Below are 22,738 nucleotides of genomic sequence, written 5' to 3'. Positions count from 1 at the left end.
CACACACACACACACACACACACACATCTGCGCCCTGTCTTGCTTACCCTCTTGTTTCTCTCCAGCGGCTTGTTTTTAATTTGCACGAATGTGTGCGCTTAAGCTCCTAATTGATCGCATAACTGTGACACTGAGGTGCATTAACGTCATGGAGAGAAAAGCCCGGTCAGCTAATAAGTGCCAAACATTGCAAGCAGCACCCATTTACAGGTAATTATTCCACTCTACGCTGTTTGGCTTTGCTTTGCTTTAGGTCCACTATATATATTCACTATTGTGGGCTCAGTCTGCCGTGGAAATGTGTTTTTCTCTACACACTTTGCAGCTGGAATATTTTTCACACATCACTTGTCATATGCTAATTTTACGCTGGAAACTATTCCCTTGTTGATTGCAGAGATTTACTTGACTTCATGCCTGAAGGTTACATGTACACATTGAAAATGTGTAGTGTGTTGTTTTTCAGCCCACATGTAGCCGCTGGTTGTTTTGCTCCCTGCATCTGTATGAAAGCTCCTCTGTCACCAGGGAGAAAATAGCAGGAGGGAAGGATTTCAGCGTCAGATCTGCAAAAAAAAACACAAACATGTATGTACAGTAGAGGCAGTAAAATGTCTTCCCGAGGAGAGATTTCTCTCCTACATTTGGGACAATAACTGGTTCAACATTTATCCATGCCTTAAGTAATGCTTTTACCTGCTAAAATGTGGTTTAACAGATCATCCTGGGCTATTCCAATGGCTGAAAATCCCCTAATTGGTACTGTGCACTGCACTGCGCATTATAGCTGATATCTATTAAAAGGATTTATTTTTAGAAGAAAGTATAAAGGGCTCCTCTACGTGATCTGCTGAGTTGAGGTTGTTAATATATGGTGGGCATTGTAAACACTAATGAAATAAACTGCTAGGCTGAGCTGTCAGCTGCTTCTGTGGTGTGAAGTTTGAGTGAAGAAATCCAGGCATTGAGGATAGAAAACCACAGGGCAGCTTTAATATGACCAGATTAGTGTAAAAATGTTTTCTATTCCTTGTTAGGCACATATCACATGTTAGCTGCTTATAGTGCGAGGTACATCAATCCTGCTCTACTGTGGAGAATGGAGATAATTACCTCTTTTTTTCTGACTTTGAAGCCTCGCATGTAAGTCCTAACACAGTTTAATTAGTATTAAAGAAGCATCTGAAGGATGTAGAATGGAAAAAAAGAAGAATGGACTCGCCTTTTCATGTCATCCAAATGTCAAACTTTAATTCATGCTGGGAAACAAAAAGCATCCACATGACAACTGTACATTAAAAAGAAACACTTTGTGAACACATTCATTCCTCACAGCACTAAACCAACAAAAATCAATGGATAATCACACAGTACATTTTACCAGTGTTCTACAACAATTACTCACAATTCACGTCTTTCATTTGTCTACTGTACACGATCCTAATAAATATTCCTTCTAAAGTCATTACATAGAACAGATCCAGTCTAATTTTGGTACTCAAAATATAAACGTCTATATTTGTGCACGGTGACGTTAAACTCCTCTGATTACACACTGCAAAGATAAAATAATGGCTTTTGAGGTTTCATATCTAGAGTAACAGTACAGGCTAACTGCACGGTTATTTGGTAAATTAATGTTTTTTCCCACTATTATCTCACTGCACTTCAGTGCAGCTTTTGGCTTTTTATAATTCTACATCTTTAATAACAGACAATCTACAATAATGTCTCCATTCTTCACAATAAGGTCCATTGTTTCATATATGTGTTTTTTTCTTTTTCTTTCTAAAGTGCAGGAGTGGCACGGACGAGGAAAGTTTTCATACAAACCGTCCTCATTCATTATCTAAGCTCTATTTAATGGCTTTCTAACCCCTCAGCAAACAGGAGCAAAGCCCTGAGGAGGACGACAAAGCACAAAACCACAGAGAAGAACAAGAGGAGAGGTTGACCCACTGTTTCTGTTTTAGCTTGTACGGAGGAACAAGTGATGGGTGGACGGGTCAGCTGTTATTCATGTGTTTTGTTGTGGCATTGTTGACAATATATCTACTCTAAGATGTAGCTTTGAGTGAAACAAACTAGCACTGGGAAATAAATCATGCACTTCATCTTTTTCTTTTAAATCACTATATCTTAAGTCTCCATCACATCAGAAGCAGAAAATGTGCCCAAACTGTAAAATGCAGGTCAGCACATATCCCGATCGGATCTCAGTCGTCTCCATCCAAGGTTTCAGTGTGTTTCACTGTTGACCGATTCGCCAGGACTTTTTTTCCTTCGTTTTTTTTTTTCTAAACCCTGAAGCTTTGCAAAAACAATCCTGGTCATGCCATAAGGATAAATTCAATATCAAAGAACAAAAAAAAGAAAAGAAAATAAAGAAGCAGCATTACAACCGCTTGCTTCTCTCGCTTTCATTTTGTGGAACGGCAGCAGCTTCGCTCGGTCAGTTGTTGTTCATGATCCACCAAGAGGCTGCGAAAAGAAACGATAGTTCATGCTTCATGAGAAAGAGTCGGGATCTAATAATAGCACACTGCATCTCACCCGAAGGACCTGCAATACAAGCCTTTGTTTGTCTTTTTACTATTTTGTTACCATCCTGAGGCAACAAAAACAAGCTATACTAAAGGATCTATTTAGTATAGGCCCGCCGATGGCCTGTGAAAGTGTGAAAACTAGAACTTTTACTGGGGCTGCTGTTTTAATAAGGGTAACAGTTAAAACTAAGTTTAACAACAACAAATTTGACACCACTGGTTCACACAGTGACACCACATGAGGCAAATATATGAAGGAAATGATGAACGAATTTCATTAAAATAGCAAGATTTCAATGACAAAGGCCTCCATTAGAACAATTTGTGGTTCAGTGTTTTGAAAATGGTGAGATTGAATTTTGTTTGGGTTTTGGGGATCATGGTGAAGCGATCTGCTCTACCGAACTGCATCTAACCACCATCTGAACTAATCATCTCTTCAAATTTCCTGCCAGATCTGCATGCCATACTTTATGTATTCAAACATTTCATCCTAAACATATTTTTTTAATAAACAACAGAGTGGTTGGTGTAAATAAAATGGGGTTTTGGAAAACGTGTATTTGAGTGATAAATTACGAGCCTTCGGCAGCATGACAGTGGTGTTCTGATGTTGGGTTTCTACCTGGGAGGAGCATGGTGGAGACGATTTCTGGCTCTTCCAGTGACTCGATAATGCAGCGCTGGAAGGTCTTACTGATGGACGACTGCAGGTAGCTGAGAGGAAACAGATAAAGAAGAAAAAAAATAAAATAAAGTTGAAGCTGCCAGTCTCCTCTCAGCGAGGCAGTAGCACTTCAAAGCGAGCTTGTGAGCGGGTGTATGCGACAGGGAAAATGTTGCCTCTGTGAAGAAGCGCGTATTGTGTTTTGTAGTCTGATGTGCGGCGACGTTCCTCTGATCCTCCTACCTCATCCAGGAGAGACGATCCTGCCAAAATTCATACATGATGAAGCATGATCTGTCTGGCAGGTTCTGGACTGAAACGCTAAAAATAAAAAACAGAGACAGAAGCAGAAGCAGAGGGCAGCGGGGGTTAGCGCTTCATGTCTGGGGGAAAAAAACAAAACAAAAAAAAACAAAAAAACGGAGCAGTTTGAAGAGGCTGTTTCAAATCACAGAGATCCCGAGGCGAGCAGTGGCACAGAGGCAGATAAAGGGACATACTGCAGGTTGTTGAGCTGGCTGGTTGTGGCATCTGTGTAGATTTTGAGAGCTTGTTGGAACTGCTCCACATCTCTCTCCTTCACGGACATTTGTCTCTGGATCAGGAGGATGTTCTAGAAAAAAAAGAAAGAAAGAAGTGATTATGATAAATATAGTATCAAGAATTTGTTAGTTCTAAATACTATAATGAACATGAGCTCGGCTTACTGATTTATACGTCCCTGCCAGTGTGTCTTCTTTGAGAGGTTCAAGATGTGGACTCTGAAAATGGGGGAATAAATATTTAATTTAGCCACAGAGTAGAACAAGAACCAAGCAACAGAAATGACTGAGACGACTCGGCCTCTGGTTACAGCCTTTCACAATCCACTGGCTTTCACAAGAAAGAGAAACAGCCCTGGGTTACATCCATTTCTTGTCTGCATTCCCAAGATAAAAAAACGAACTGCTTTATCAGTTTAGCTTAATGCCCTGAAGTTCGTGAAGTCTTTACTTGACAAATGTGAATGTGCCCCTCAAAATATTTCACATATTTCATTCAACAGTTGATGGTTGAACAGAACTGGCAGAGTTCTGCTCAGACCTGCTGACTTCTGTTGCAATTCCAAATGAACCTCCTGAATGCGTCAAAATCCTCATCTTAGGCTCTGTCTCGTGAAATTCCACAAGTATTTTTGATATTATATTTGTGATGTTGTTTGGTGGCTGCCGTTTCCTCCCACAGTCCACAAACATGCATCTCAGGGTAACTAGTGATTGTGAATTGTCCCTATTGGTGAATATTTGGCTCTCTATACTTTCCCTGTCCAGGATGTATATTATACCCAAACGTTTCATTTTTTTTTTCCGTCTGATTCTTCTCAGAAGCAGCTGCAAAGCTTTGGATGCATATTTAAAAATAACATCATCCAACAACACTGGACATTTTTTGTTTTGTTTTGTTTTAAATAATTCATTACTTCTAGATCTGCCTATCTGCAGAACCGATCGATATCTGCCCAAGTGAGCTCAGCTTCGTTTTTCCAATAACTGACAGGCCACAGTGTGCCTCCCAGCCTGATACTTATGTATGACACTCAGTGTCTCTGTCTGTCTGTGTGGAGCACTTCAGCCATGCACTTTGTGCAAATCCTCCTCTGTCAACATGTTGGATGTCTTCTACCGCAGGGCGAACTCTGTATCTGCAAACACACAGCGGGGCTCATATGGTGTGCTTAACATTTCTGTCGGGTACAGCTGAGCCTGTCGTGGCACCCAATCCTCCTGAAGAGCAATATTTCCTCATGAGACAAAGCCATTGGCTGTGAGTGATTGTCTTTTCCTTTAGTCTTGCAGAAATTATGCCGTTTAAAAGGCTTAAATGCCCAGATTATATTACAGGCATTTTTATGTTTGCGTTTTTTTCAGGTTAATCCTTCAAGTTACTTGACAGGTCGTACAGGCAATAACATGAAGGCGAATCAAGCTGAGCGAGTAGTCTTCAGGTATTTCTCCTTGAAGTAATGAGTGTCTACGTTTTTACTTAAACTTCCTATCCTTTAAGCTCCCCATGAAAACAAGTGCTGTTTGAATCCACATGATAACTCACTTCCAGTCAAAACACTTCAAAGCCATTTTGTGGAGCACACACACTGTATGTGTGTTACACATCCCCACCGGTGTGAGCTGATGCAGCTCCTACCTCTCTGGGTTGTGTGGCAAAGTATGCAAATCAGGGACTTTATTTTCTTTGGCCGATGTGAAAATACTCCAATAATAAGTTGAGAATTGTTTGATGATTGCTTGGCATAAATAGCTCATAAAAGCTCATAAAAATAAGATATACACGTGAAAAATATGGATGTATGTTTTAATTTCTAACTGACTTTAACCACTACACTTTGACAAACTGCACAGAGTAAGAGTACTTACATTCAGATACCTGCTGGCAACGAGTATTGTATTGGATACTTAATAATATCACAATTTTCAGAATTTCTCGAAGTGTTTTATTTCAATTGTATACTATTCATTTACTGACTGGAACAGTGAAATGAAATTGTATCCCAAAAGATGAGAAAAATGTGTTTTTCTTGATGACAAACATAATTTTTTGTTGTGTGCTTTTAGTGTAACTGCACAAGAGGAATGCTGAAACTTATAAGCCTGAAGACCACCAAAGAGTTTTGTGGGAAGCTTTTTTTTAAATTCCACTGTAGTATAGGAGCAATATGCACAGTATATGTATCTGTACTTTTGCCTGGTAGAAGGTTGTGGATTTTTACATTTTTCTTGTCCAAGTTGATACCATCTGCAGTCACCAGTTAACTTCAAATGCTTCAAATGACTGTGAGTGGCAGTCATGGTACGTAGAAAAAAGTGTCAGGTGTGCACAGGGAGAATATGCAAATACCACACTTGCTAAATATGCAGCTTGAGCTGTGCGAAAGTCAAAACGCTGGAAAAGACAGAATTATACCGACCTCACACTCCAGTTTGTCGATGAGCTCCTCCAGCTGGTTGATCTGAGAGCCCCAGTGGTTGTCTGGCTCCACGCTGACCCCTGACCCCAAAAACACAACATGAGCACAGTGTTTCTGAACAGTGACAGCTCGTCAGAGAGATTTGTTTTGTGTTCACTCCTCTGAAATATCCTCCTGAGCTCAGTTTGTAATATAGGCACTATTGCTCTGCTCCACTCCAATTCCCTTCCGGCTTTCCTGAATCTTACCCGTGGTCAGCATGCCGGAGTAGGGGTCGGTCGGAGAGAGACACATGTTCTTCTGGATGCGCCGGCCAGGCCGCTTGACCATCCTCTGGACGGGCAGGTCCTCCGGCTTCTTCGGTACCCTCCTGCCTGTGCAGCCGTGGTCATGAACGGCGTCCATGGCGCAGTCCAGCGACGACTGCAGGGACTGCAGCTGGGTGGAGGTTTCCCTCAACAGGAAGCGCGTCACAAACTGACCCAGCACGGATGAACCTTGATATTCCTGAAGGAAAGCCAACCAAACAAGAGGAAAACCAGTCAATCATATTTGTGGGTGGGTGAATCTTTTAATGTCTTTATTAACCATTTGTTTAATTGTAGTCTAAGTCAATTCTACTGTGGGTTCAGATCATCCACCATTTTTATCCCCATAATCATTGTGTTTTGAGGTTACTTTCTGTGTCAAAGATAAATGATAAAACAAAAAACAAATGGGATTTTTAACTCGCATATCTCACTATAAGCACAGAGAACTAAAATATGTGTAGATTAGCCTGAATTAAAAGCACACAGAGAGACAACAACATATCCCACAGAGAGAAACCTTTTTTTTTTTTCCTCGTGCCAGTTTTCCGAGCCTCCTGACGACTAAATGTTCCAGCACACTGGCAGCTGTCTTCTGCCTTTGCTCCTCCAGATAAACATTTTCAAGCTTGATTCATTTGGATAATGACCCTCACAACCTTCACCGGCTCCCCCGCCGTGCAGTTAAACAAGAGTGCAGAGGAAACAACTGGGAGACTTTTGAAAAATGGCCGTGTGTTTTGTTGGTCAGCAGATAAGCAGAACTTCATGAGTAATGAACTGTTAGTGCTCGTCTCAGTTTATCGTCTTTTTCACTTGGAGACAGATGGCCTGCGACACCGTGGTGATGGTTTTCTTTATATTTCAGAGAACCTCGACCGAGCACGTGGAAAATATGTCTTATTTTAGTAGTGTTTGTCTTTCCAGATGGTGTGAGAGCATTATAACGAAGAGCTTGTGTAAAGTGCTACATTCACCATATTTATTTATTTATTTATTTATTCACCCAAATATATCCAGAGTCCAGATTTGCCACAACTGCATAATCAGCAATAATTTCCACTGCAACTGTCAAAAGTGTAACATGAGAGCTCATTTTACTATTCGCCTCCATTAAAGTTATTTTAATAAAAATATGTGGTTTAATCAAATGATTGATCTCAAGGTGCCTAAAAATAAACTTTCCTCTTAAGGGCAAAGACAGCTTTACGACCAACTCGTAGCAGCATGAAAAATGCATGAGCTGTAGGGATGCATGTGTGATACTGAGAAGAAATGTACAGAGAAAAGAAAAGAAACAGGGAGCGAAGCGAAAATAAAGGCAATTCAATGAGCTGAAATAAAGTGTTGTTGGTGGCTTTTATGAGTGGGAAATCTACATACGGGCAGGTTTCGTCATCTTTGTTCACAGTCCACGTCTGCCAAATAGAAAAACTATTCACCAGTGGGCTTAACATGCAGAGCCATGTGAGATCAATACACACTGAGCTGAGCTATTGATTAAGTCTCAGTGGAAACTCTCTGATGTTGATCCGTACTGCGTGCTCTTAAAACAACATGATTATAGCCCCACTTGTCAGAGCAGACGCTTAAATCCCCTTTACATTTCGCAGAATATCAAAGTGTACGCTTCTGTTTCACCAAGAGGGTTTTTATAAGGATCTAATTAGCATGTTTACCAATTCTAGGTTGGCGATTATTTAATGTAAATGAATCCGTCTTGCTATCTGAAAGCAGATTAATTGCAAAAGTTTCACTCTTTTGGAAAGTGCAGATTTGTTCCTCAGTTTACAATTAAAAATGAGCAATTAAGGCACAAATGTATTTGGGATTAAAGCTGATTTATGAGTGCAATTCAATGGATTATTCAGTGATTACTGCAACTCTGCATTATTAAGACACTTCCATACTCCCTCAATGCTTGTTCCCCTGCTGATTTAGAAAAACACACAGCCGTAGCATTTGTCACGTGTTCAAGAAGGCCCCTTTCATTTTGTCTGAATCATTGAAACTCTCGTTTGTCAGTAAGGAGAAACAGAGCAGATAGCAGGCGAGAGTCCGTCACGCTGGCCTGTTTTCTTCTCATCAGTTACGCCACAGCAGCGGACTGATCGGAGAAACCTTCAAACCGTCGGCCAAGGCGCTGACAAAGTCCAAAACACTTCAAGGGGAGAAAAACAAAAAGGTCTCCACAACTCCGCAAAGCTGCACCGCTGTATCAAAATAAAAAATATGATGTGTGAAATGTAAGAAAATTCAAATGTAAAAGCGATCTTCACCCACCTCTTTAGTTTTGTCCATGGCCTTCAAAATGGCCACATTCAGCTTTTCCAGGGCAGAGAGGACGTTGACGTATTCTCCCAGATGTGGAGTGAAGTACTCTGGAGGGGAAGAAATGTGGTCTTGTGAGCGATAAATAGCAGTTTCTCACAATCACAATGATGATCGTGTCGCTGTTACCGAGGAGCAGGGTGCAATCTGTGGTTGAGACGGGAGAGATCAGCCCATCCTCTCCTCTGCTGAAATATTTTTAATGACGCCACTTTGCCGGCAGACACGCATCAAAAGTGAAAGTCATGCTATTAACTCAGGGAGGACCTTCACTGAGTAGCACATTTTGATTGAAGTAGGACTTTCACGTTAAAATAGTTTGTCGGTGGCTGTTGGGCTGTATGAGCACGAGTCAGCGGGTTCTCCTTTGAAAGCCGGTGTGAGGTGGACGGGTTCAGTAATTCCTGTTTGCTTATAAAAAATGTGTATTTCAATGAAATAGCACCACCTCCTCTGGTCCCTTCACAGATTGCACCCCACGAAGGAGTAAAAAGTTGGTCGCTACTTTCAGGGCCGTAGCTTCCATTGAGGATACTGAGGTCTCGACCTCGGTATTTTTCCGATGTGTATGCAACTAAAAATAGTTCAAACAATGCTTTGGAACTGGGTGGTTTTATGAGTGGATTCACACAAACATATTCACAACATATGCTGAAATCACTAGATTTAAATGTTCCAGTTTTAATTGAATTTTGGTCTTCATTTCGGTGGCGACTTGGGATAATGAGCGGTGGACCTCAGTATTTCTGAAACTCTGGCTACAGCCCCTGGCTACTTTAAAGCTAAATTGTTGTCATGGCTGAAAACTGCAAAAGAAACCACAAGAAGGATGTTTTACCTGAAAGTTTATCTATGTCCAGGTTGCTGCTGGGAGACAGAATCAAACAAAAAAGGGAGTTATATTAATTGGACAGACAAGCCTGAAATATATCTGCCAGGCACTGTAAGGCTGGAGGCTGCGTCCTTTCAGCTGCGCTCACGGCCAGATTGAAGGGTGGCAGTTTTGTCAGCTCGTCATTCAGACCACCAATTTGGAGTTGGGTTTTCAAACTGAGAGGCGTGAGAGAGTCGCAGCGATGTGGAGGGAGAGACGTGAGTCAATGATACTTCATGACGGACGGGCACATGCTTGACTGGAAAGTATCACATTTGGCTCTGGATTGGTTCGATGGTGGTCACAGTAGGAGCTGCAGCGGAGGATGTGACCTGATGACGCCTGAAACAAGGTGCCGGATATTTTTCCACTCTGCTGTGACGTGACGCCGCCTCTCCAGTGGTCATTTAAAAATAACTCAGCAACAGATATCGCTCTATACATATACAGCAAACAATTATAGCTTTATAACACAGTTATAAACACTGTTCTGCGTGTAATTATATTGAGAGCAATAATTCCACTTATCAGAAAACAAGATCATTATTACAGGTGGTAACTTGACAATCACATTTTGTAGTTTTTATATTCCCAAAGCAACACAGACCGTTTTCGATAGACGTGTCAACAGAGGTTGATAATGGGAATTTCTTTTCATGGTTTAAATTTGCCGAAATGAACCATCATAAACTAGATTAATGTAACCCAATGATACTGACTTCATTGGTGTAGTACTATCTCATGCATTGCTGGCCTAACCGTGACTGAATCCATGTTTTACAGCCGGCGGTATAATTTCTTTTATTACCCGTACACGTTTTTTTAATACTCTTGATTAATTGTTTTGCAGCACTACAAAATGAATGTTGTATTTCTCTGATTACAAAACTACTAGGTACTATAAGGTAAAATCTACAAGAATAAAATGGGATAGCAACACTATGGTTAACAAAATTAAAGTGAATTTTATTTATTTGTATCCCAGCAAACACTGGTCTCCGAATAGTGTGCATACACGGACACAGGAATGAAAGAAATATTCGCTGAGACAACTATCTTATTTGTAATTACGCTGAATCTGTCAAAAGAATATTGCAAAAATGTTGTAGAAACTCTGGCGTACATTCTGTCAAAATGCACACTACTTTTTCAACTAACGCACAAATGTTGTAGAACAGTCATATTATAGTTATGCAAGACAAATTAGCTTTCCAGTTTCCCCAGTCCGTTTATCATTCTGACATCGAGAACATCAAGAAATATTCAGCTTATTAAAAGAAGGGAGGAAGCCCATTATATTCTGAACACAAATGAAATTTAGGGAATCTTAAGGAGAAGTTCATGCTGTGACATTTAAAATTAGAGTCGTTGCTCAGGCAGGTTTTTACTTTAAGGATGCCAGCAGTACACCATAATCTTTCATCAGCATGGTTCCCACTCGTACGGCGTGTTTTTATCTATATCACTGAACGTTTCACACAAATAAACATCTTTAAATGCACAGGGAAATGTTTACACCTTTTAAGCTCTTGTGTGCATCCGTCATTCACAAAGCAGACCGCTGCAAAGTCATTCGACCAGAAGGGAGGCTCTCGATGGAATATTTACATAATCGCCACTGAAGTGAGGCAGTGGCATCTTATTGCCAGGCAGCAGGAGAACAGGGGGTGGTGGAGTGGAGTGTGTGTGTGTGTGTGTGTGTGTGTGGGGGGGGGGGGGGGGGTACAGATGGGAACAGAGCTGGAAAACAGCCAGAAGGAAGATGAGCTTACTCTGTCTGCTGTCGGTCGATGGAGTAATAGAGCTCCTGCATCTGGTCGTCAGTGAGGATACCATCAGTGAAGTACGACTGGAACTCCTCCAAGGACAGCTTCCCGTCGTCTGCAGGAGACACGGACTCGTGAAAGTTACACCTCACTCCTGCCTAAAATGTTTTATCATCGCAGTTAAGAGCCTGTCCAGAATTTAACACGGTGGAAGTAAGGTAGTGTGACTTCACAGCACTATTACTTCCAGGAATGATTCCCGAAAGCGCTGCTTTATTTGCCCTCCCAGAACCAACAAAAAAGCAACAAACAAGTATCTGCCATGACAGTGAGCTGATCTTTTCACAGGAATTATAATTTTCTAACTCTATTACTGCAATAAACGATCAGTGTTAGTCATGTCATGAAGCTGAAAATCACATTCCTGCTTCGTCATAATTGGGTTACCGAACTTTGGATTTCCCTTGTAAATGAGAATATCACAGGTTGTATTTCTCTACTGCCGATGAAACAAATCAAGGTACAATGGAACGAAGTTAGCTCTACTATCTTAGGGGAATTTCACCAGTTGAGGGGGCCTTTATGGGTTTGCATGTTCTCCCTGAGTGTGCGTGGGTTTTGAGAGCAAATAGTGACAGTCAGTCAAGAGCTACGCACCTTAAGAAACCCAGGAGGAGATCCCTGAAGGACTGACTCCACCCAACTAATCTCAATCACTGCATTTCTCTGTTTTTTGTCAGGGAGCAGAGCACTGGCTGATGGGCCTGAGTCAACTGGAAATCACATTATCGCTTCGTTTGTGGGACCAGTTTTGTCTCTGGGCCTGACTCTAAACAGAAGTTATCAGCAGGAATATCAACAATCTGAGTCTTTTCCAAACAAACATTGTTTGTGGGTTAAAACCCAGCTGGAAGATGAATCTAGTAGAGGAGACAGACCCATAATCTCTCTCTCTCTCTCTCTAAAACTTTCCAGTAAAAAGCTTGTTGCACGCGATGTAGGAGTAAACACAATCTGTTGCACCTCTGACTCACTCTCAAGCCTTCTCCATCCGAGTTTGGAATCACACCCAATCAGAAACGAGCGCCGTTCAGATGGCACGTTATGCAAGCGTTCAGCTTTTCCGGTGGATCAAAGCCCCAACGGTGAAGCGGCCGAGTTCCTGGCTACGCTCAGTGTTTGTCCTTCAAAGTTAAGGGCAGTTTTCCAACCAGCCAGTGCTCTACTGAGAAGAGATCAAATCCAAATGTCACCATTTATGAACAAAAGTTGAAGTACTTCAACATTTTTCTCTTCAAAAGACCATTCTGAACTGAATGCTTAACTGAACCTGTGCATAAAGAAGTTACAGCAGGACGTTTTGTTTCAAAAGCACATGAGTCATTTATGGAGCGCAGTGAACCAAGACATTTCCCCACATGGGAGAGACACTTTCTGTCCGGTGCACAATCACACATCCATGGTACATTTGTTACTTCTTCTTTGTTTCACACATGTTGTAGAATCTGCACATTTCAAGTTTCATATGCTCAATGGTGTTTTTTTTATCATGACACATAACAGATGTGTTGTTTAAGCTGGTAGAACATTGGAAACCCGGGTTTTACGATTAATTACAGACTATGTTTATATCATGGAGAGACAATCTTAGAATAAGGTAAGAGCGAATAATGTCACTGCTTCAGGAGTCCCAAAGCACTTCACAGTGTTATACACCGACAGTAATAGTGACGGCTGCCATGCAAGGTGCTCAACCTCCGCCGGGAACATTATAGGGTTAATTGTCTTGCTTAAGGACCCTTTGAGACACAAAACAGTGGAGGATCAAGCCAACAGTCTTGTAATTGGAGGATGACGTGTTCTACCCAATGATCCAAAGCCTCCACATAGTCTGCATTATCAATTCACTCACGTGTTTAGCCTGCAGCTAGAGAACAGCCACTATGATGATTTTATTTCTATCAATTCATTTTCCATGTGAAATCTAATCAAAATAAAAGAGATTAGTTGCAAATGAAGTCAAAAACTGTAACAACACTTTTTTTTGCATAAATGGAAAAAGAGAGGCTCTGCGACTGTAAAAGCAGGATACACATCTTGATCCACGGAAGTAACAGCATGTTCTAACTGTCCGCTGGAACAGTGCACTAATGCAGTGTTGTCGGGCTGCACACCGTGGGAAAGGCTGAATGCCTCATTTTGTCCTCCAGTTGAATACTGCGCGTAGTTTGGCGCACACCTCGCGCAGGCCGTTTCCACACTGTGAAGTGATTGAGAGTCTGTGCAACACATGCTCCAATGAGAACATAGTTTGTCAATATGTGCCCTATTTTTGCCGTTCGACGAATCTTCGTAGTTATCGCACTCTGAGAAAAAAAGAGCCAGTTAATGACATCAAGACTGGGCTGTCAGGGGTGCTCTATAACAACATGTCATTTCCTGGTGCAGCCTCATATCGAATCGCACTGGCAAACAAATATCAATGTGAAACCTCTGCGGGGAATTCTAAATGTCGTTTCGATGGATGGTAAATCAGTTCCTCACGACAGCAGCGAGGCAGCTTACTGGGTTTAATTGTCTCTCTTTACACCGAATGAAACTGCAGCTCGAGCTGTGAGTTATAAACAAGCCCGCTCTCACTGCGCTGAAGCTTTCCAGGGACACGTGTTTTTGCTTCAGTCAGTCCCACAGCGAAAAAGTGCTCATGCAGAAGAGGCACCAATAATTCATTAAGCCCAGAAGCACAATTCAGGAGCAAGTGAGCAGTAAGGACACACTTGCTCGCGTTGCTGTTTGTTGTTTCTAGTAGCTATGTTTTGTCTTTTTTTATATGACTCCCTCAGGTGCTGTTGTTCAAAAAAGTGACTGTAAAGTGAGTACAGTTCAGAATTTAAACCAGGGATGGGAACCGATTGAGTAATTTGATACTGAATGGATGTGAATTCGAGATATTGAATCAGAATCAATGCATTGCATAATCCCCACCTTTAAATACATTTAGTTTTACAATATTTAAGGAATCATTTCCATTTATATTGAGTTAAGAGGCATTCTCCCTTGCATGACAATTCTTTGAGGCCACAGAGAAGCCAGACGGAGGCCACATGTGGCCCTCAGGCTCCCAGTTGTCTGATGTAGACTGCTTATCATACGACACAACCAAACAGATCAATTGAAGATATAATCATTGTTAGCCTGAGCCCTGATTATGCCGAGCTAACGGAACCATTTTTTATTGTTTGAATATAAAATAGATAAATCTCACGAGCTACTAATAAAAGCACAGTCTTGCATCAAGTGCTGCAGCCCTTTTTTTATACGTCATTACATCCTGTGAGAATGCCGCTGCTGCCTAAAGCCCTCGGTGTTCCAGCAGTGAATGCAACATTAATTAAAAAATGCAGCAAGAGAAACACGCCGTACCCTCACAGACGTCAAATGAAAAGTAAACTCACGTGTACCCCAATCGTGGACAAAACATCTTCATGTAATTTATTCACCTGCATGTTTTAACAGCTTCAATTTTAAGATATAAGAAAATACAAGTGACTTGTTAAAATTCGAGTTGCATGTCATGTCAAAGAACATAATAGAACTCTTTCTGGAACCCAGAAACAGCTTGACGTCTGCATTTTAAAAAGGCTGGTGCTTTTGTATGGCAGTAAGAGTTGGAAGTGTCTGGCTTCACTGTAATGTTTAATCAATCAGACACATTGGGGGAGGCACTCCATGGGAAAACGTTGGTTGGTTGCAATTTCATTTTATTTGTTAAATTTCCAACTATATTTATTGAGTTTTTTGTGCCTTTCATGCCATTTTCTAAAATGACTATTCAAAGAGGAATTGAAGAAAAAAATTAAACGTGCAACAAATTTTTTTGCTTCTGAACACCGACTAGGGCAGTGTCAATATATTACAGAGAAATATTTGTGATTGCATTCTCTATATCTGCTCTCTGTATGTTTATTTGTATGTTTGTGCACTTAGAATAAATGCATTTCCTGATCACAGTCGCAGACACGGGTGTAGCGGTCAGAGTGTCCCACAGAGCAGTGTGGTGGGCTGGTAGTCAGTCCTCATTATGGACACTCAAAGCAACTCATGGCAGCCTACTCAGTACTGATTGGAAGGAGTCACTTTTCTCTTGGGTGCACAAATCACGAGAGACAAGCAGAGCCTGGCTGGAAAGCTGCAAGTAACAAACATAAAAAAATGCAGTAAAGCGGTCTTATTTTCACTCCCATCTTTAAAGAGTCAAAATTAACATTTACATAAGGATCATAGTTCATGCCGTCGCCATATGGTGTAGTTTGATTATGACCCAGAGCAGAAGTTCACTTATAGTGCTAAAACATATAGAATGAATTTGATTTAGAACATATCTTGCACTAATAAATGGACCATTATACCGTAACAAAAGGTTTTACAGAACAGATCAAGTGTAATGGCTATATATTACAACAATATCTTTGATGAACAACATTTGTTATGGTATAATATCACACAATATTCTCTATAACACGTGAAGCTGCTCTGCACAGAAAGGTCCCCAGGCCTCTTGAACAGGCGATATGATCACTATTAGATGAGGCTAGTAACCAGTACTGCAGCTGGACTCAAAAATCCAGCCTCACAGACACAGGTCAAGTCTGGCCTCAGTGTCAAATATTTGGATAAAAATGTGAGACAGAGTATTTTTTTAGAGAACTTTAAGTCAATTTAGGAAACCCAACAAATGTCAGGGTGAAATAAATACATTTAGGGTATTTTTAATGCTGTCAAAATAGGTCAACTTTGACATGAAAGAGTATGTAAAGGTTAAGTGCTTCAAGTTATAAAGATGAGCCAACAGCAGATTTTATCTTAAGGTCACGTCGCTGTGATGTTTCAGTTACCAGGATATTCCACTGATGCACACTAAAGATTAACCTTTACCAGGAGAAATATGCAATTTCATTATATATCACTCATATTATGGCAAATAAAACACACTATTCTATTCTATTCTATTCTATTCTATTCTATTCTATTCTTTATCATTTCTGTACACATTCAAAATTTAGGAACCAAATAGGTGGTTTTACATTTTGCATCATTAATCCTGCCTTTATATAACAAATTCACCATCTTCCTCCGGGAACTGATCCGAGTTTGTTGTTTATCTTCGAGCGTTAATCACTTGATCCTTTCGCATTTTATATTTCATTAAATAGAGATGCAGCTGGATGAATAAAAAAAAAAAAAAAGAGAGAGCCATCAAGAACATTTTGCTGTTTGTCAACAATGTTTTTGGAAATGAGTTGAGTGTGCTGTGAGTTTCAATGTGAGATGTGTGAAGAGGGGACTGTGGGGTGCTTCTTTGAAGTTTGAGGTTGATGCTGTTAATCCAATGAAAGAGCGACGTGTTTGCATGGTGAATACAAAAAATTCACATTTAGTGCAAAGCTCACGGAACTTCAAACTATTTGCAAAAAAAAAAAAAAAAGGCTTCTGCAACAGAACAGCATTAATACAGATCTGTGCATGCAATAATCTAAGTTCTACTGGTGCACCAATGCAAAACACTAATAATTACACTCCTATATATTATATATTTTAGACAAATAAACTCCAATCTCTTTCTTAAAGTCATGGAAATAAAAAAAAATACAGTATCTGCAAATTATTTTAATATGTGGTCAGATGCTTTCTTCTTTTTTTAACCATTCATGCAACTTGAATATCACTTTATCTGAACTCACAGGGCATTGGAGCAATCCAGGCTGAAAATAGATGACATTTAGACATTTTAGAATCACAGATGAAACTCAAATTAATGTTTTGTGACTGCAAGAGGAAACCTGAGTACCTGGAAAAAAAACTAACACAGGAATGATATCCACACAGAAAGTCCCCTGAACTTCGACCCGTTGTGAAGATTTTCATATTGTGACGTGAGAGTGATGACCAAGATGTGGCCTCAGTTTTTATAATAAGTAGGGAGCAACTAAAAATCCTAGTAATGTCACTTAAAAAGCAATTATATGATCAGAAATTGGAGTTTCGGCCTCATAACATGACAATCATTATTCATTTGTGGAAAACACTTTTTTTTGGGGGGGGGGGGGGGGGGGGGGGGGATTACAGAGAGGAGCAGTGCATCACTGCTGGTATGAAGAATGTCTGTCCAGTGAACCCCTGGGAGTGTGTGCTGTCAAATAGAATCTCGTCAAACAACCAAAGCAATGCAGCTGCACCTGACCTTGGTTATTGACATCCTCTCCATCTCTCAAGGAGAGCAATGCAATAAAGCCTAGAAGTTCCGCCAAGGTCACATCAATCCCCTCTGAACCAAAGCCAGTCGCAGCACAGCCAGCAAAAGTTGCATCAACTCCTTCAAAGAAGTTTTAATTGAGTTTTAATTAACCGTTTAATCCAATTATCTGTGTGTGTGTGTGTTTTTTTCCTTACTCACCATTTTTGTCTGCCCGGCGGAAAATCTGCAAAAAAGAAGAAGATGATGATGATGATGTTTACAGGTCTTGAGTACTACCAATAATGAGAAACGACTCTTTTCAAGTTTTAAGAAATTGAAAATAAGTGTCTTGTCATCCTGTGGAGCGTTCTCATTTCAAATAAAAGCATTTTTCTGTTGGAGAAGCAGTGACTTAAACAATCCCACGGGACCGAACACATGAGAGGAAATTCATCTTTTCAAAACCATTTTTTGGAGCAAATCCCACCTTCTTTATGTGGAGGAGAATGTTTAAGGGACACTGTAATTTCCTCCTTTCAATAACAAAAGGGACACGAGACAGCTTCGGAAATGAGACGCTGACATTTCTTTGCACCCAAAAAGGAGCTTCTGAATGACGTTTTCTTTTCTTGCTTCAGGAGCGATTGAATTTTTAAGGCGCTTCAAGCCATTTCCCCAACTTTTGTGAGACCCCCCCCAAACCACACACAGGAAGCAGCACTCTTTTATGCGTAGTCAATTAAACTCTGCACGAGAAACTCCAATCAGCGGTAATATCCACGTCTTAATGACTGTGGAACAACAAATCAATGATAAAAAAAAAGAGTCATTTGTAGAGCATGGGATTTGAAATAAGACGCACCACCTTGTTCATTTCAGATTTCTTCGCCTGATTCGTCACCCCGTGGTGACCTACTGAGTCCTGACTAGATTAACGTGAATAACTGCACCACCACACCGGAGCGTTTAACTCTCATCCAGCTGTCACCTTTCAAGCACAGTGGAGCGTAAATGCCACATGTGAAATATCAAGTGGTCGTTTTCCATTGAGACAACATTCAGCAGACTGAATGTTAAATCTATCACTGGTTAATCTAAGAAATCATTTTACTGTCTAGATAGAGCAGCTCAGGCTGGTTTAATCCAAAAACAGTTGGAAAATATTTGGATCAGTGTGATAACTGCAAATAATATATGGAGCACAACAAGGATATTGTATGTTATCCCCCTACCCCCTCCCCCCTCCTCCCTCCTCCCTCCTCCCTCAACCTTTTTCTCTCTTTTCTCTTCTCTCTCTCTTTGAGCGTTCCCCCCCGGTCGTGTACGGCAGCCATGCCATCTTCTGACGGAGAAGGCAACAGGAGGAGACTCCAGGTCTCTCCCTGTTGCAAGACCAAAATCTGTTCTGACTCCGAAGGCTCTCAATCACATCATATTGTTGGCCCAAGCTGCCGAACAGGACAAGGGCAAAAAAAATAAATAAAAAAAATAAAAAATAAAAAAAATAAATAAATAAATAAATCTATCACTGAGAGAACAAAGGTACAAAATAGAAAAGGCTGCTCTGGATCCACGTCACTGTAAGATCCAAAGTGGATCAGAATGACTGTACACGATGTACATATACAGTTTCACAGCTTCAGCAGCCTCAAAGCACTTTACACTGCAACTCCCATTCACCCATCCATGCACACTCACACACCAATGACCTCCATTGGGAACCATTCAGTTCAGTGTATTTCCCAAGGACACTGTGACAAATGAATAGGGTGAGAAGTTTGATCGACCACCAACCTTGCTATTGAAAGACGATGTGCTCTACCAACTGAGCCACAGCTGCCCCCTATTGTTATCAGTCCATTGGTTTCTATTAGAGCAGCAGATTTCATTATGTCATGTCTGCCTCTGTTTACTTCACAGTTACACTACAGCTGCAGTTTCCAAGTAACTATGAGGAAGGCAGGGTACGCCCTGGACAGGTCTTCAGTCCATCTGAACTAAATGCTGTATTTTTGATTCTGCCTTTTCTTTTGTACATGTGATTTCCCAAAATGAAATTCCATATGGGTCTAATAAAGGGTATGGTATGGTATGGTATGGTATGGTATGGTATGGTATGGTATGGTATGGTATGGTATGGTATGGTATGGTATGGCATTTTATTCATCAACTGTGCTTCTCTTTCTTTGCACTCTATTTAAACTGAGCAAGCTTTTGCATTTTTGTGATGGCATGACATCAGTATAGATAACACAACCGCTGATCACAAAATCTCCCTGAACCGTTCATTGATGTGAGAATCACTTTGAAGAAACCAGCAAGGGAGATGCCCCATGAGAATTGAGAAAGACTGTTAAGAATAAACTTCAGCTCTATGGAAACTCAAGAAGATTTTCGGTCCTTTATGCCGCTACGTGGGTGGCTGGTGGAGTCGATGGCAGTGTTGTCGTCCCACGGACTCAGAGCTGAGCGAGATCTTCTCTAAGTAAAATCAGCTCCGCGCTCAGTTGCAATTTTTCCACAAGGTTTGTTATACTGTCACAGTGAGTGATACAGAAGATAAGGAAACTGCAGGAAGAGGGGCAAATTAATTGACACGCTCAGAACACCTACAGCATCTTCATCGAGGTATGAAGAGCATCGCACTGAAGCAGACGCTTCAAACACTCCTCTCAAATAGAGCCACGAAAACACTTCCCTGTGTTTGCAAAAGATTCACAGAACTATGAGTCCTTCAGCTTCTCAGACTGAATAAATAGACACACACACACGCACACACACGCGCACGCGCGCGCACACGCACACGCACACGCACACGCACACGCACACGCACACACACACACACACACACACACACACACACACACACACACACACACACACACACACACACACACACACACACACACAGCTATTTGAGGGGTCTGACAGGCTAAGTGGTCTATAATGACCCTGAGCACGGACTGAAATGGTCAAGCCGGTTCCCTGTGAAATACATGGAGTACAAGTGTGCAGGGCAGCATAATAAAGCTGTCAATAATAGAGAAAATGAAACAGAACACATTCACTACAGGTCAATGACAACGTGCTCTTTGGACACAGGACGCAAAGAGATGACAGAGACAGTAAAATCAGACAAATTGCCCTTGGAGAGAGATCACACTCCTGCTTTCTGCATCTATTAAGGAATTAAAGGCCATCCATTAACCACAATGCTCAGCGAGGAAGTGCCTGCTTGGATGAGATGCAGTGTGCAGGGCTTGGGAAAATGTATTCAAACCAAATGCGCACTTGCTGCAGTTTGATTTCCCCTCCGCTGGCCAATAATCTGCCTTGAGGAAACTGGTTTTAATTTAAAGCCAGCTGTTAGGGAGTCCAAAGCTGGGGAATTGTGTTGCTAAAACACTAGCTTTTATTTTCAGGGGGATTTCCACAGCAAGACAATAGTAACAGATCTGAATTCAAATCCAATTGAATACATCATGATCACATTATCTTCTTTAATTTTTTTTAGAGCATCGTTCTATATAGACATCTATATGAAGACATCCAGGCAGCCTTTCTACTGTGGTGATATCCTGTAACACCCTGAATGAATAATTCAAAGTGTGTGATCTTTCTATTTTAGTAATGCATTTCTGTGCAGTAGGGGCAGCTCATGGAAATATCATGTATTGCACACAGAATTCATCCTGTGTAGAATCAATGGTCATGACCCTCATTATCATGGGAAGATGTGCACAATAACCCCACAGTGATCCCCAGAAAGGATGTATTTGGTGAAGGGAATGAGCAGTGATGAACAACTGCATGTCAGATGACTGTGTGGAGGAGCTCTTTTGTGAGGCAAAGCACTCACCTTTCTTACATAATGGAGCTGCTGTGCATGGAGCCTGTGTGAATGAAGTGTCATGTTATTTACTCACAGTGAGCCATTCATGAGGAGGAGAATGAAAAACGGCGCTTTGGCTCGCGCAAGATACGGACGCAGTCGTGCACAGCATCATCACAAAGACATGAGATGTAGGTCGGTTTTGAGTGTGTACTCACGTCCTGGAAGAGCGGGATGCCTTGATTCTGGTTGTGGTCACGCTCCTGCAGCTTCCTCAGGTGCTCGTGCTTGGCGGACTGGAGACACATGGTGATCAGCTCTGTGCAGGCCAGCATCTTTCTGCTCTCGATCCGACGTCTCACCACACAGAAACAAGAATGTCGCGTCCTTTTTGCTGTGGCTTCTTTTTGGAGAGGATGTCCTTTTTCTTTTTCCTTTTTTCAAGGAGGATGGTGGACTGTGGTGATGATGGTGGTGATGATGATGATGATGATCCAGTCAGCATGAGATGGATACGGGCTGCCTCTTCATGCGCCTCCTCGTCAGCAGCAGAAAACTCCTCCTCCACACGATTCATAAAAAAAAAGAACCCAGAGGAATGCACCATCTGCTGGTGAGATGTCAGATTAAAGCCTGACGACAGGCTATAAAATAATCTCATTGGAATTATTTTGGCCACCAGTTAAGGGTAAATGTATGAGCTGTGGGAGGAAACACAAAACATCTTAAAACAAACATATTACTATTTTCTTCTTGTAGATATGAATATTCAGAGTTCGTTGTAAATATGCAAATAAAGAACTACAGGGGTATACATAAGTGATGGTTGAGGTGGAGAAAGGGTTGGGGTAAATAAGCTTTGCTTCTTCCAACTCCCTTTCAGGTATGTTGGACCAATATTTATTTATTTTTGCTTGCTTTGCACTGTTGAGTTGGTTTGTCTGTTTGTGTTTTTCCTTTTCTTTTCTTTTCTTTTCTTTTCTTTTCTGTTTGTTGTGCTTCCAACATGTCCGAGATAAACTTTTCAAATGGTCACATCATAGATTATTTTTGTAACTCTGAACACCGCCTCTCTATGTATAGGACATGCATCTTTAGCTGACATTCATGGGAAAGGAGCTTAAAAACTACTTTTAAGATCTTTGTTTTTGACTCCTTTTAACCCTCCTTTGGGATTTTATTGCAGTCTACTGACTCTTGCATGAAGCTTTTGTTAT

At 41.1% G+C, this 22,738-nt stretch overlaps 1 protein-coding gene across 2 annotated transcripts; it reads right to left on the bottom strand.

The window, feature by feature from the left end:
• Window positions 1–1,227: 1,227 nt before the first annotated feature.
• Window positions 1,228–22,112, bottom strand: LOC308113692 (N-terminal EF-hand calcium-binding protein 1-like). 2 transcript variants are annotated; one of them, XM_080470121.1, is made up of 12 exons: window positions 21,740–22,112; window positions 17,909–17,933; window positions 11,461–11,569; window positions 9,653–9,678; window positions 8,767–8,864; window positions 6,424–6,682; window positions 6,176–6,255; window positions 3,921–3,974; window positions 3,714–3,826; window positions 3,457–3,534; window positions 3,172–3,263; window positions 1,228–2,481 (listed from the first exon to the last, which is right to left on the bottom strand). In XM_080470121.1, the coding sequence occupies exons 1-12, from the start codon at window positions 21,854–21,856 to the stop codon at window positions 2,453–2,455; spliced, it is 1,080 nt and encodes a 359-aa protein (XP_080326247.1). In that variant the 5' UTR covers window positions 21,857–22,112; the 3' UTR covers window positions 1,228–2,452. The 2 variants fall into 2 exon arrangements, with proteins under 2 accessions (XP_080326247.1, XP_080326246.1); XM_080470120.1 differs by having other exon boundaries at window positions 9,653–9,681; window positions 21,740–22,098.
• Between the last annotated feature and the right edge of the window lie 626 nt (window positions 22,113–22,738).

Source organism: Lipophrys pholis, assembly GCF_963383615.2.
Source record: "Lipophrys pholis genome assembly, chromosome: 8".
Taxonomy (NCBI): domain Eukaryota; kingdom Metazoa; phylum Chordata; class Actinopteri; order Blenniiformes; family Blenniidae; genus Lipophrys; species Lipophrys pholis.
Note: the sequence above shows the minus strand (reverse complement) of the source record. Positions and strands in the feature narration are given on the sequence as shown.